The 14,710-nt window shown below is 43.0% G+C and overlaps 1 protein-coding gene across 1 annotated transcript in view; it reads right to left on the bottom strand.

Annotated features, from left to right (window-relative positions):
- Window positions 1-14,082, bottom strand: part of LOC311507979 (ephrin-A5b-like) — a 72,626-nt gene extending 58,544 nt beyond the window's left edge. The window contains exon 1 of the mRNA XM_084572559.1: window positions 13,266-14,082. Within this exon, the coding sequence (XP_084428685.1) occupies window positions 13,266-13,390 (125 nt within the window). The 5' untranslated portion in view covers window positions 13,391-14,082. The remainder of the gene's footprint in view (window positions 1-13,265) is intronic.
- Between the last annotated feature and the right edge of the window lie 628 nt (window positions 14,083-14,710).

A 14,710-nucleotide genomic window follows, 5' to 3' on the forward strand; every position in this document is an offset into this window, starting at 1 on the left:
ATTTGTAACCTAATTTCGTTTTTTTTTTTTAAATTGGCTGCAAATGACAAAGAAGTGATATTAGCAAATGATATTTCCAACACCTGTCAGCTGGTGCTTTAGCATGAAGAGCTGCTCATAATGCCACTAGACAACAATCGCTAAAACTGTTTTAACTATCTCAAAATAAACTTTTTACAGATGCAGAGTCTTAAATGTTTTTGCCACGGTTGGAAAAAAAAAATCCTGAAAATACGTTTTCTCAATGGAAAAGTCGATATGTGTGTCAAACAGTGGTGCTGCACCACATCTCCCACTACACTGCTGGGTTGCTGGGCAAAATTTAGAACGGGCCTGCCTCCTTACAGGAGTGGCTCGACGGTGGATGGTAAATGCGTGTGACGTCTTAGCCGGCGTGTTTCTCCAACCCCCCTGTGTATTGCGTGTCTAGACCTCCACAGCGCTACTTCTGGAAAGACCATGTGACCCAAAGGAGCAGTCACAGGACTTCCACAATCCAGGTCCGCATTTTTTTTTTTAAATCTTTTCAATCAATTTCTTCAACCTTAATTCCAGCCCGTAATCAGACAGGCTCAAATAAGTGAAGCTGAGGGGAAACGACGCAAAGACCCAGCGTCAACGCCACATGGCACCATGTAGGCTAGGTTCAGATCCGCAAATACCAGCTCGCTTTTGAAAATGTTCAAAGATTTATTTCTTTTACCTCATGATTAGCGGCAGATAACCAGTCATAAGACCTAAATATCAGATTCATATAATAAGCTATGGCTACAGATATTAAACAGATTATCAAAAACAGACATACTACGTCAGTACATTTATTTTATTTTCGTTTATTTTTTTATTTTTAATTTTTTCCCATTATAAAAATGCTATTGAACTCAACAAACCCGTATATTTTGACATAATATTCAAGATTTAGTTAATTTCAGGTTGAAGTCAGTGTGTAGTACGATTAAGTCATGACACACTAGAAAAGCTGAAGCAAAATTTCATAAGGTGCTAATGCAAACATGAAATCAGCATATGCTTATTTGTATTCAGATGTTACCTTTTCTTTTGAAATATATAAATTACGCATATCGTGTATTTTGATTCTGAACAAAATTATAACCAAAACCTATGCTTATGCGAAAAATATATATTATATATAAATAGTTTAAAATCAATTTTAGAATTAAAATTTATAATTTAATATCATTTTTCTAAAAAAAATGTAGGATCTAAAAATGTATTTCAATTACAAAAAATGAGTAAGTAAAATAAACTGTAAAAGTAATATGCTGTACGTAATAATAGTAGAATGCCGAAGTTGAAGCAGATTAAAAATTATTACTGATCATAAAAAAGTCTACTTTTGGTAGATATGGTCCGTATAAATGACTTCAACTATTTGTTTTGCTATAAATTTAAATAACATCCACTTAAAATTGAATTTTGTTTCTCTTGCGGATGGCACCGCCATAAAAAAAAAAAATCACAATCAATAACAAATATATTCTTTTTAAAGCATCCCCATGGCTGTTTTCAAGTGAAAAAATAATTAGTGAACTTTTAGTGACCAGGCTTTTGATACTTAAAAAAGTCCACTAAAACTTAATAGTCACCTCCACGCAGAGACAGAAATATGAGCAGTGAGCCATAAAGACTTCTGATGGAAACCTAAGCAGCCGGCACACTCAGGAAACAAATAAAACATCTTTATGACTTGGGTTTTATGGTCTTAATAGGCACACTCCCGGTCCAGTGGCCTCTAAGTGCTCCGGTGGACAGGTCTGCGTTTCAGAGCCGACTTCAGACACCGGCTACCGTCTACAGAGCCGCACGCGGGGCGGCACACAACTTAGTGTTTTCATTATTTCACGCTGGCTGCCGGATAATTGAAAGAACACTTTCTCCGCCTGTAAAATTGCAATAAATTCCCATTAGCTGTGACCAATTTTGCACATTAATACAGAGTATGAAGCTAATTGATAAACAAAAAACACTGTGTGTAGCAGTCATATGGTCTGTTTATTAGAAGATAAAATGACACAAACTAGTTCTATAAAAGCTGTTCTTTAGAAAATCCTTGGGTTGGATGTGGTGATTAAACTGCACAGTCTCCATATTTTCCACTACACTTCATTGTAGATACCGTACTGCTTTTCAGGGAGTACAGATTAAGCATTTTCTATGAATTATTTTCTGTACTTTTCACTATTTTTTGTTTTAGAATAAGTCTTAAATCAATTGAGCTTTTACACTGAAAATCTATTTAAGTATCTCACCACCACCAGATTGTTTTTGTCCGCATTGCTCTGTATTCTAACAAAAAACATTACTACTGAAAACTGATCCCTCCAGTAAAATGGGACTTAAATAATAATATATTAATTAATAAGTATTACTCATGATTGTGTTTATAATTTGAATGGCTTGTTTTTTCAGTTTTCTTGTCACAGAAAAAATAATTTCCCGCTCCTGTTCTGCTATCAACATGTTTTGCTTTTATTTCGTTCACTTTTCATTCTGGTTAAAAAACTTTACGACATTAAACTGCAGTCAAACTTCAGGTGAGGCAGAGGGCGAGCTCTGTCTCTTCCCCCGTTTCTTTTATTTTTTTATTTTTATTTCATTCCCCCGGAGTTCGTCAATCTCTTTGAAGCCAGGCGGGCCGGGTTATCTGTGACCTTGTCCCTTTTGTTAAACGGACAATGCGGGCTTGTTGGGCCATTAGTTTCTCTTTGTAGGTGCTCGTCTAGGTGTGATATCCACCCTGTCCCCGCTGATACCAGAGCCAAGGGAGGAATGCACGACGGGGACAAAGAGAGCCTTCTGAGGCCAACGATACCCAAAAGTGATTTACAGCATTCCTTAGAAGTGCAACCACCACTAAAATGCTTTTTGTTTTAACAAAACATCAGAACATGAAGATTTAATACTACGAATAAGAAGGAGAAAGCAGGTGGCCAAGGCACTAATATTAGGTTTTGTCTGATTCATGGGAACGTAGTACTCTGCTCAAGGGGAGAAATCTCATTGGCAGGGAGGAGGAGGGCTGCGATTGGCTGAGGCGGTGACATATTCTGAGTCGAATCAGCGCTGGGACCTGTTACGCCAGATGCCCTCCTCTCGTCCCCTGCAATGTTTGCAGCCCCACGCACGCGATCCCTCGCTCCGCTTGGCTGCACCCTCTCATCGCATTACTTCTGCTATTCTAACTCCTCCATCAATTATGCACTAGAATAACTCAGGGCCCTGATGGAGCCAAGACATAAAAGGGGATCATCAGCGCGAGCGCTCGCAGCGTCTGCCCGCGCGTTCCCACCACGCTGCCTGCGACCAGTGATACGAGGGCCAAGGCACCGGCTCGCACAAGGGCTGCGGCGGTGGCGCACACCAGAAAACAAACAGGGGGCATCAAAGTTGTGCTGTTTTAGCAGGTCAAACGGAGACTTTACTGTAATATATGCAGGATATGCAGCAATTGTAAATCTTTACTTTAGCTTGATTGCTTGATTGAAGGATAAGTCAAGTTTACATGCAAAATGGGCCCCGGATTATCAAACTGGTTTCTTAGGGGACTCTTTTTCAGATGGAAGTTTAGTATTGGTTGTTCAAATCTCAAACATCTGGAAAAGAAAAATGACCTTCAGTTATTTTACGATTTTCTTCTTCTTTTCAATTTCCTGACGGCGTCGTATTCTTGACGTGAGTCGGAAAGGTCAAAAAGGTCGGAAACTGTTTTGCAGTGACCTGATTTTCGGGAAATCTTGCACAGTCACTGCACCCTCGTCCCCGACTGAGTTTTTGTTTGATTCTAATTTCTGACAGTGCTTCTCCTTGATTGCATCCAAAGTCCGCCTTCATGAGCCCTCCCTGCTAAGTGACTGGATTTAAATCATTTTAAAAATTCTAAATTTACGGAACTCCACATATAGGATAAATTACTCCTAAGACCTCAAAATTATCTCACACTGAAGGAAAAAAATGTGGTACCGCAGAAAGTCCGAAAGTCAGAGTCCAAATCTTAAGAGGTTAAGTACGTTTCTGCATTAAAATAAAGAAAAGTTCATCAAGAAATTGACCATATTAGTACAGACTTCCCAATAACTGACCGGAATTAATTACAGATTGAAATATTTTAAGTTCGCCCATATATTTTTTTTTTTGCACGTTTCAGGAAAATCCGATTTTAAGGACCCAGTAACAGACACAAAAGACTTTTTTTTTTTTTGCAGTAGCTGAGTGACGGATGAGGAAAGATCAGAAACTGCTCACGTGACATCCCAGGATTCGTAACCTACTTTTACTCCCTGAAACAAAATGGAGTCAAATTTGGAAAATGGCTGCCTGGTGCTCCCAGTCCGCCGCACACCACAGAGAAAAAAGGCGTAGAGCAGAAGTCAGCCACGTTTATGGAAAGTGTACAAATCTTGGCAGTCTGAGATTTCAATTAATGACCCTGCAACTAAGTCGGCTCGCGCGATGATAAAATACCAAAAACAATTTAATCACAGTCATTCATCACCAAAGTAACGCAGGCCAGGAAAGGATTTGTGAAAAAAAAAAAACCTGAAAGAAAAGCCGACATCATGTCGACCCCTCTATTAAAGTCATGGCGGTCCTGACCTGGATTTCTCTTGGTTGCGTGTGAAGGTTTGTCCAGGCTCTATCGTGAGATCACAAACAGCTTTTTTAATATTTCATGGGTCCCAAAGCACCAAGTGCTGCTGAAATCCAGCAGGAGGAAACACTTTGAGTTTCAACAGGCCCGAGAGCCACACGAAAGGTCCCACAAAGTCACACCAAGTTCATGAAACAACAACTGCTCGTCACATGCAGATAAATCACATTTGTCCTTTCAGTGTTTGTTGTACCACGGAGGTCTGAAAACAGCGAAACAAGCGAAAAGGGCCTCCTCTGTTGTGGTCTGAAAATCACAGCTCCAGACCATCATCAGATAAAACCTCATACCCGAGCGATTACATTTAAAGCCGAGAAACAAAAGCAATTAAGACAGCGGCAGCGTCTCGCACAAAAGCATATTTTCCTTCACGAGAGATGTTTTAGATTGTCTCTGCGGCTAAAAGAAAATAAAAAAAAGGCCATCGGACGTGCAGCTCACACAGCTTCATCACTCTGAATCACGCATGAATCACAAAACTGACTGGAAAAGTAACACGCTCACACATCAGCTTCGCCTAATTTCTTCCAAGATACACAAAAAGCGAAAAGTCAGCAGCCGTTTAAAACCAGTCCCAACGAGAAGGTACGCATACTTCTAGTTTCAGGCCTCCCTCCAAAGCCGCGCTGACCCAAATACAGTTCCAGAAACAGTTACTTGGAGGTTTGGCCCCTGCTGTCAGTATGATCACATTTGCTTTTTATCAAGCATACGTCTCCAGCCAATTTACAGTTCAGCTGTAAGTGTGTATGATTTGTACCTACTGCTGTGCCAATTTTTCTCATATCCTTCATTTGTCTTAAACAAGAGGAGACAGCGAAGACTTTCCTGACAGAATATTCTAGTCACGTAATAAAAACCACCGACATCAAAGCTAACAAGCCTAACTTTTCATTTCGATTGCTCCAAGCCGTTATAAGTTCAATGATTACTACAAGAGATTGATGATTCCCCTTTAAATAAACTGTGATTCTGTCGTCCGCCGGCTTCCATTCATTCCTCAACTCATCATCTACATCATCTCTCCCTTGAAGAATGGATTAAAATGAGCCTTTAACTTCTGTAATGTTGCTCGTAACTCCGAAAGAAAAGCGCAAGGGGAACAGATAAACCGGTTAAATTACATAAATTCAACCCTTCCCCAGCACAAATGAGGAATGTTCTGGTAAGAGACGGAACAGAACGAGTCCAAATGTTGCACGAGAACTAAGACAAATGAGCCACGGTTGGAGAAAGTGCATGAAAAAAGTTGACTGATTTTTGGCAATGAGTTCAAGTCATGCCCTTGCACAAAGAAACTGGCTTTAAAAATATACACAGAACATTTTCTAACATTGTAATTTTTTACTTTGAATTGTTGTGTCTGAAACTTTTAAAGCAGATCTTGATAAACACCATGAGTTTGTGACTATAAACAGATGCAGGGATTGCCGAGCACCCACCCCGCTATCTCTCATACTTAGCGCTGCCCTGCAAACAGCAGCAGCAGCAGCAGCCGTGCCCAGTCTGTTAGCAGCTTAGTGGCTCTTTAGGACCTTTTTGGAAGCACTTTTTAGAAGCTTTACTGCAGTCATTAGGAGCTAAGGCTGATTAATGTGAATGGTCAGGCAGGGCCTGGCTTTCTGAGGGAAGAACAGAGAGGGGTGAAGGGTCCCACAGGAAGTGTTTTGTGTCACCACACAAAGGGAAGGCTGACCTCTTAAGCCCCTTAGAGCCTCTCTGCTAATACCCTCACCGGTGCCTACAAAGACACAGGGGATGCCATTTCACCACTCACATTTAAAGAGCGTACACACACAAAAAAAAAAAAAGCCCCACCAAGATTAAAACGGCGGAAAAGTGAACCTCTGTGCAGCGGAGTGAGACTGTGCCAGATTAGGCCTGGAGAGTCCCACACTAACACACCGACTGTTGCGCATATCAAACACAAGGAGCCAAAGTCACACAGTGTCGGACGCAGACACAATGGATCTCATCAAGGCACCGCGTCATAAATAAGTTTCTTCAACAAATGAAGAAAAACTGGTTAGAAACACAACGTCAGTGCAGCCCCTTTTCTACAGTTAAGCATCAGTTTTGCTGACACAATGAGTCAATCCCAGACTCACTGATTAATGTGGATCAATATGGGATCCTGGTCCTGCAGTGATCTTCCTAATTCTGTCTACTGTCAAGATAATGAGTTCCAGAAAAAAAATCTCTAAACAAGTTGATTTGTGTGAGATCTGAAGCTAAAGGGATCACACAGTCCTGGCTGATTCTTCCACTGATTTTAAGCATCCTTTCTGCAGACGGAGTCCCTTTAAAGGTTTCTAGTGTTGCAATCTGCCTCATTCTCCTTTCACTTAAGAGGCTGTCGCCCTTTTTAGATGCATTTTTGAAATATGTTGATATTCATTTGATGTGTTTTGCTCGACATGCATTTTTATTTCCACTAAAAAAAGAATGTTCTAAATTCAAGCGTATTACGTTTTCTTTACACTAGTGAAGCGTGTTTCCATTCTCTAGCCATTTTCTAATCCTACACACGTAAATACTTGAAAGAATTTTAAAACGAGACATTGTTTAAGGATTCCTTGCCGCCTTATTCTCATTTTTTTCACAACACCAGCAGTTCCAAACACATCTATACACAAGTGGACTTATTGAAAACAGGTTGAAGTCACATTCCCAGTTTATTCTGCTTGATTACCGAGCATTGTTTGGCTTATTTTGTCTTTTTTCACCTCCAGAAGATTTGTATGGAAAGTTAAGACAAATCTGAGATTGAAGATTTTATTTCAAAGCGCTATTTCTTGAGGGAATAATTTAACTTATTCTGTGGTTTCTTTCAAGAAGTAGACACTCTATTCTTGAACAATCTGTAAACAAACAGACAAGGAGCCCTGATTAGAGAAATCACACTAGTGGACTCGTTTCAAGCAACATTTTCAATAGGGGTTGCATTTTGTCTGCATTCTCGCTTATTTTTGTTTCTTTCAGTATACCCGTGGCTCTTGGTTGGCCTGTGTTGGAAACTTGGCGAAAGATGATGATGAATTTTCTAAATCCAAACGGGGTTTTTCCTCTCGTGCACTGATTCCTGAAAAATTCCTGAAAACCTGCCTACTCAGAGCAATCATTATGAGATTTTATTTTTGTTCTTAAACAAGAAAAAAAGACTTGGGACTACGGTAAAAGAATGAAATTCTGGCGATGAAAAATAAAACTTGCATCGGTGTCTTACCATACCTTACTGTAGCCTGCACAACAACTTGAGACAAATGCTGCCGTAAACCAATAAACCCGCCGTGCTTATTAGTCGCCTCTGAGTCGGTAGTTTCTGTCAATCACGCCCTGGCAGCCTGAGGCCCTCGCCTTATTAGTCAGAGCGTAAAGGGAGGGCTGGGGCAGCTTCTCTCTGCAGGCAGAGTCACAGAGAGCACGAGGAATGACGGGCGTCACCACTGGACATCTATTCACCGACTGCAGAACACTAAGTGTATGAATCTCGCGGCTTAACTGACCCGTAAGTTCAGCATGCTTGAGTACGTTGTGTAAGGTACGGCTGACTAAAGTACACGGAGTGGTCAGAAGCTGGCATGATGTGAGAAACTGAATACGGGAGATTTCCTTTCTGAGATGTGACACTCTTTCATATCATCCGAGGAGAGACTGAAGTGCTGCGTGGAAGCTTAATGCTCCTGCACTTTGTAATAAAATGGAAGGTAAACCTCAGATAAGAAGCCCACCGTGCTCACTTTATTGATAGTTTCTGGAGCCTCTGGTGCAGGAAATCACATTCACTCAGATCCCTTTGATGCCTTTTGAGATCAACACTTCCTCAGGGTGGAAACACGGGTTCTGACCCCACCCTGAGACTCCGCGGCCTGGACACTCTTCTCCTGTTGTAGCCTCTGGCCTCTTGTGAGGAAGTTTCACTCACCCCCACAAATGTGTCGTCCCTCCTAATACAACCCCCACGCCCCACCTCAGATAGCACATGCACGCTCCCCACTACCACCTCTCCCATCTCCCCGTTCTCCCAGTCTGCCTCTGCATATCTAAAAGCTGGCTATGGGCCGCTGAGTACGAGCAGAACAATAGCGGCCTTTCAGGCGGTCTGTGCCGGCGCTGGGAGAGGGCTGCGGTCCTGAGACCCAGTCAATATTTGGACGTGGTTGCCTTTTTGTGTCCGTTTTTAATCCAAGCGGAACCGAGCGGCGGGGAGCCGGGGAAAAGCCTGAGAGGGGAAAGCGAGGGTAAACACTGGGAACAATGCAAATGGGGCAACTCACAATGCCACTGGGAAACTATCACAACATCAGCTCGCCACCGAGAGAAAAACTGAGCATTGTTTCTTTAAGTGGAGATTAAAAAGAGAGCAGTGTAAGGAAAACAAATAGCGGAGGTCATTCCGCTATGAGAAGAAATGTGAACGAGGAGTTTCCTGAGCTTATTACCGCCACTAAAAAAAACAACCTTGCATCCATAAAGTGAGAAGGAAAACACTGTTTGGATCATCAGAGGTCTTGTAAGCGAGTACAGAACATGAAAACAAGCCGCTGCAAAGATTCTTTGATTGTCTTATGGAGAAATATGTTGCATCTGCTGTAGAAAGCTTTGGATGGGTTTATCGGGGATTAAAGGAAACCCCTGGGGTGACAGAGCTCTCCCTGAATGCTGGAATCCCTCTCTCCCCAGCTGTCAGGTCGTTAGTCCCACCCAATGAGGCTCTTTGATGACGAGGGGTATCAGTTTCCATGGCGTCTGAGACACAAACAGCTTGGGAGATTAGGGACGGAACCCGGTCCTGATTCTTCGCTGATCCCACCTATCAGCAACAAATAAACACCTTGGGCAAAGGCAGCGCCTGCGTGCGGACCATATGGACCCGGGTGGGCTTTAATGAAGCAGCTAAATAGCTGGTGAGTGGGGAATTCGCTAATAGCTCCTTGTCAGAGCAGCAGTAAATACCCGACTCTTACACTTTATTCCATCATTTGGTTACTGACACAGCCGGCGCGGCTGACAAGCAACATCTGTGGCTCATTTTTCTTACATGAGCTTTTCCACCACAAATTGCCACGGCTTTTGTTTTCCGGGTTCTGATTTCTTGCCTCGACTTGGTGATCCCTTGGTGCCGCTGTCTTACGAAGCCTGTACTAGAGACAGGCTTTAGAAGCTGTCACTGCAGTTGTTGACATTTCTTCATAGACCCCACACTTTTTTAATCATTTCATTTAAGGTATACTTTAAAAAGGGTTTATAAGTTGTAACTAAAGGCTTTATCGATGATTAATGTCATATGTTAACACTACATGTATAATTAAGTGTTTATTACCTAAAATGACACATTTTACAAGGTTTATGAGTAGTAACTAATGTTAACTAACGGTTAATAAATATGTAGTTAATAAAAATTCTTAAATTAGACATCAGCAGGTAGTTCATTGTTTTGATAAAAGCTTGTTACAACTCATTTGTCCTGTTAATAGCACTTTGTGTACAACTAAACTTTGTTTTTGGCTTTTTTTTTTGTTCTTGGTCATAAATTTCTCAGAAGCCATCGTGTCTATGAATATAAATGTTCGTGACTCTATAATAAAAGGTTCTGGTGCTAAAATATTCCATCTAGTCTTCAGCTGTAACTGTGAATAACGATGTGAATTAATATAAATAGGCTAAGTGCAAAATTTGCTGCCATTTTTCAGAAAGAGGGAGGTTGAATTGTCGAGCAGACGGGGAACACAAAAGGGTCTCTGGCGGCTTCCTACATATCTTTAAATATTGAAAAGTTATGATTAATACTAATACAGCTGTATGAAATAACTTCTATTTGTAAAGTACGAAGCATCAAAAAAGAAGTGTCAAAAATAAAAAATAGAGGCCATGTCTCTCTGCGCTCACAATACTCAGATACATCATGTAACAGTTTTCTACGTATTCTACATATAGCTTTTTTTTTTTTTTTTTTTTTTGTTAAATTCTGGCTTTTATGGCTTTTTATATCCAAATTAGGAGCATTCCCTGAATTTCCCAGACTCAACCCAGCTTATGTGCAGAGCTTACACACACACGCAACACCCACAGATTAATAGACACACGGTGATTAAACCAACTGAGCAAAACGCAGAAGATTTCACTGCACCCTCTACACCGAGCAAATGACTGTTGACTGGCAAATACCAAAATGCCACAATTATCTGAGGTCTTTTCGGTTATTTTGGGGGGATTTGGCATCAACGAAATAGCTATGAATCTTCATATCAATGCCTTTCTAACAAGGCTCCCTGCTGCTGGAGTTTCTTTTAATTTCATTAAGTAGCTTATACAAGCATAGCTACTCGCTGTCACCGTGGAAGCCTTTCAAACTCCAGGAAAAGCTGAACCATCCTCTGGGCTGTAAATCCCTCTTGCATTGCTCCAAGTCCTGCTCATCTGAGCCTAATCAGCATCGAGCATCAGCGCAGAAAGATGCTTCCCTGAGATGAAAGCGCCACAAACACCTTTATCTAAATTACAAAAAAAAAAAAAAGGGGGCTCCTTTCAGCACCTTTGAAACAATAGAAAATCATGAAAATGTCAACACATTTCCATTTTTCACGACTCACTTCCCATTTCAATTCCAGAGCTCCTGTAGGGGATTTCATGAATGGCTGAGTATGGACTGCTGCTCCGGATGCCATTTTTCCCCACTTTGGTCAAATATGCAGCAGAGAAGGCAGAAGAGGGGGGTAAGAGAGCTCATCTGGAAGTTGGGACCGTACCGCAGCAGGTTCCCAGGGCTCCAATACTGAGTATGGTTACATTAAACAGCGGGGATTCAGAGCCCGTGAGCTTGTATGGAATACTGTTAGGTTCTGCTGCGGGTCAGGGGGCCCCCAGGCTTTAAACATGGCCCTGTTCCCCCTTTTACATTATACAGCCTGGGTCAGGTTTAGATTAAAGTCATGAATGAGAAAAGGAGACAGTCATTTAGAGTTACTCATTTATTTAGCCTCCATTCTGTCGAGACAAAGCCCAGGCAGGGTGCCGTGCCGGGGCCGTCATCAGGGCCCCCATGGCCAGCGGTACTGCCCCGGTTTTGACCCTGACAACGGTCCCCTCTGTGCTGCTTAACCCACGGCTTGCCTGGTTACTACCAAGTGTGTGACCTCAGCATGTGTGGATCTCTCACAAGACCGGGCACCACGCTGTGCCTTGGCCGCTGCTGAAATACCCCTGTGTACCCCCTTATTGTTTGCCCCAGCGTGGGCCGGGAGAGGGGCAAATGGGGTGGAGGGGACACTTGGACGGGGGAACATGGAAACCAAGAAACCAGACTTGGGAACTGCTTGAATGCCAAGAGGAGAAGGAGGAAAAAAAAAAAAAAAACAACCTGGAGCCAGTGAGCAGGACAGAGAGCTGCTATCAGACTCAGATATCTATCTGTTAGCGGAGCAGGAACTGCATCAGCTGCCTTTCATGTCACCAAGACCACCGTTTGCATTTATATCATTAACATACTGTCAGTTCAGCTGACCCCGAGGCAAAGTGTGTTCAAAGACAAGCAGCGGCCTTGATATGTGTTTTGACTGCAAAGCCCAACAAACCAGTTCCTTGTGCCTGAGCAAATGTTGATATGATTTTTTTTGTTTGTTTGACTCATGCCGAAACTCCAGCCTGTTGAGGACAAAGTATTTCTGCTCAGCTGAAACAAAGTGACAGACACTCATTATATCACTATGTGCTCAAGTGCCAAGTGCCAAGAGTGAGGCACTGAGTCACCAAGGGAGGTGCCCTGACACACACACCAGGAGATTTAGATGGAGAGATGTCACATTAGTATCAAACCCAGAGGTATCTGTGCATCATCATCCGGGAGTTTTGGGAGAAAACAGGAGCCAGCCTGCGCTTTTAAACTGCAGCTTTTTAGTTAAACAAAGCAGCAAATGACACTTCATCAGCACATTCAGAACAAAGTAGCCTGTTACTGTGACAGATCAATAATCAACCACACAGACCTTTCATTGACGTGAAATATCTACAAACATAGGATGAAAACTACTCTGCCTTTTCAGAAAAGTGGGGATTCATTTAAAGAAGCTGCCACAGCTCAGCCTGGTACACTCCTACCAGCGCTCCTATATTTTACTTTCAACCCGAATGTGAAGCAAACACTGAGCATTAATGTGTAATAGCGCGTAATGGCGCGTAATAGCGAGGAGCATGTCGAGTGAGGATTACGCACAGCTGATTAGGAAGAAGATTAAACTGCAGTCATCACAACTATCCACCTATGAGTACAATACGGTTGTATTCATGAGCGAAGCACAAACACCAATTTAGTCATCCTTGAGTCCGCTTTAATGAGGGTGGTAACACAATGTAAATATTACCTCATGATCTGAGTTGTTTTGTTTCTTAAACGGGACTACATCGATTTTAAAAACACGTGCGATGCCACACATAGAGCTCAAGGTGTTCCGATTAGAACACACATGCAGTCAAGCAGTGACTCAATTGTTGTAGACCGAGTCACAGATTTTAGCTGCAACCGGGCAACGTCGAGGGTGCAGTATCGGCTCCTCCGCGGTGCGCCTCCGCGCGACAGCGGGCATGCGTGCTCACTTACCTCGGGTTGGTGCGGTTCCAGAAGACGGCGTAGCGGTCGGACACCACCTTGGAAGCCGGGTCCTGGCCGTACACGCACACCCCAATGATGAGGATGAGGAAGAGGATCATTTCCACCTGCGGCATGTTTGCGCTGGAACTCCGATGAAACAAAATCGTCCTTAAGTCCTTTTTTACATATAAATGAAAAGATTCTGATGAGTTGTATCGGTGTTGGTGAACAGCTGTGATGAGAAGGGATGACAGTCCAGTTCACGCTTTTTACTCCCGCACAGATGTAGCTCCTTCCTTGGTGTTTAACAACATTTAAGCTTCAGCGTCTCTCTCTTTCTTTAAAAAAACAGCGATTCTGATTCCACTCTGTGTTTAACAATCTTGTCTAAACGCGTAACTCGGTCAAATAAAAAATAAATAAATAAAAACTACTAAAAGTCGTGAAATCTGACAAAATTCTGCTTCAGCCGCGGACAGTTTTCCTCCGACTCAACTCCGCTCCGCGAACACTTTCTCCAACTCGCAATGAAATTTACCAACAAGAGACAGCGCTGCGTGCGCAAAGGAAAGACGTGAAAATCAGTGAATAAATGTTCCTGAGCAGAAGCGCGGTCCCCGTTCGGCTCGAGGTCTCTCTACTCCTCCGATTCGCCGTGGATCATCGAGGAGATTCAAGCCGGCTCCGATCCGATTGAACCCGCGGCTGCCCGAGCGCTGCTTGTCCAGCAGGAAACAAACCTCACCGCCGCGCCGTAGACGCACAAGATCTCTGGGTCAAACGTTCCCTGACGAGCGGCTCCGCCACGCAACCGAGAGCGCACGGGAAGCGGTGTTGTGAATCTGGGGGTAGCAAACCAAGTCAGCGACGCTCTTGCTCCTGCTACCATGCTCTCCCGGACCAACCCCCCTCCTCCTTCAGCCCCAACGTCCCCCCTCCTCCTCCTCCTCCTCCCTCTCTCTCTCTCTCTCTCTCTCTCCCTTCCTCCCTCCCTCCTACTGTGCCAGGCGCTGCAAAAAAAAAAAAAAATGCTCGTCTGTGACAGTTAAGGCTCAGACACTTTTTAGTCTCAGATCTTCTGAGGTTTATTTGCCCAGAGAGGAAATTAAGAAAGACGCATCACGGATTCACCAGATTTGCCTTGTTTCAACTTTGAGTTTTAGATATTTCCCAGAGCAGATGAGTTCACTTAACACAGAATCTCGCAAACTCACACAGTAAAAGACAGATCTGCAAGCCGCATTGTTGGCCACCTCAGTCAAATTTCGCAAGTGGAACTTTTAGGTGCGGGCGCTGCGGCATTGTTTGTTATTGCAGATACTTCTTGCAGTGTACAGTTTCACGGCTGCGCGCACTCTCATTGGCTTGGATTTTGAATGACGGGCGTTTCGCTTACAAAAACAACATCCCTCCTCCTAGGGGGTATCTGCGCTTCCCAGACCCGCAGACGGATC

This window comes from Chelon labrosus, assembly GCF_963514085.1.
Source record: "Chelon labrosus genome assembly, chromosome: 22".
Lineage (NCBI taxonomy): Eukaryota > Metazoa > Chordata > Actinopteri > Mugiliformes > Mugilidae > Chelon > Chelon labrosus.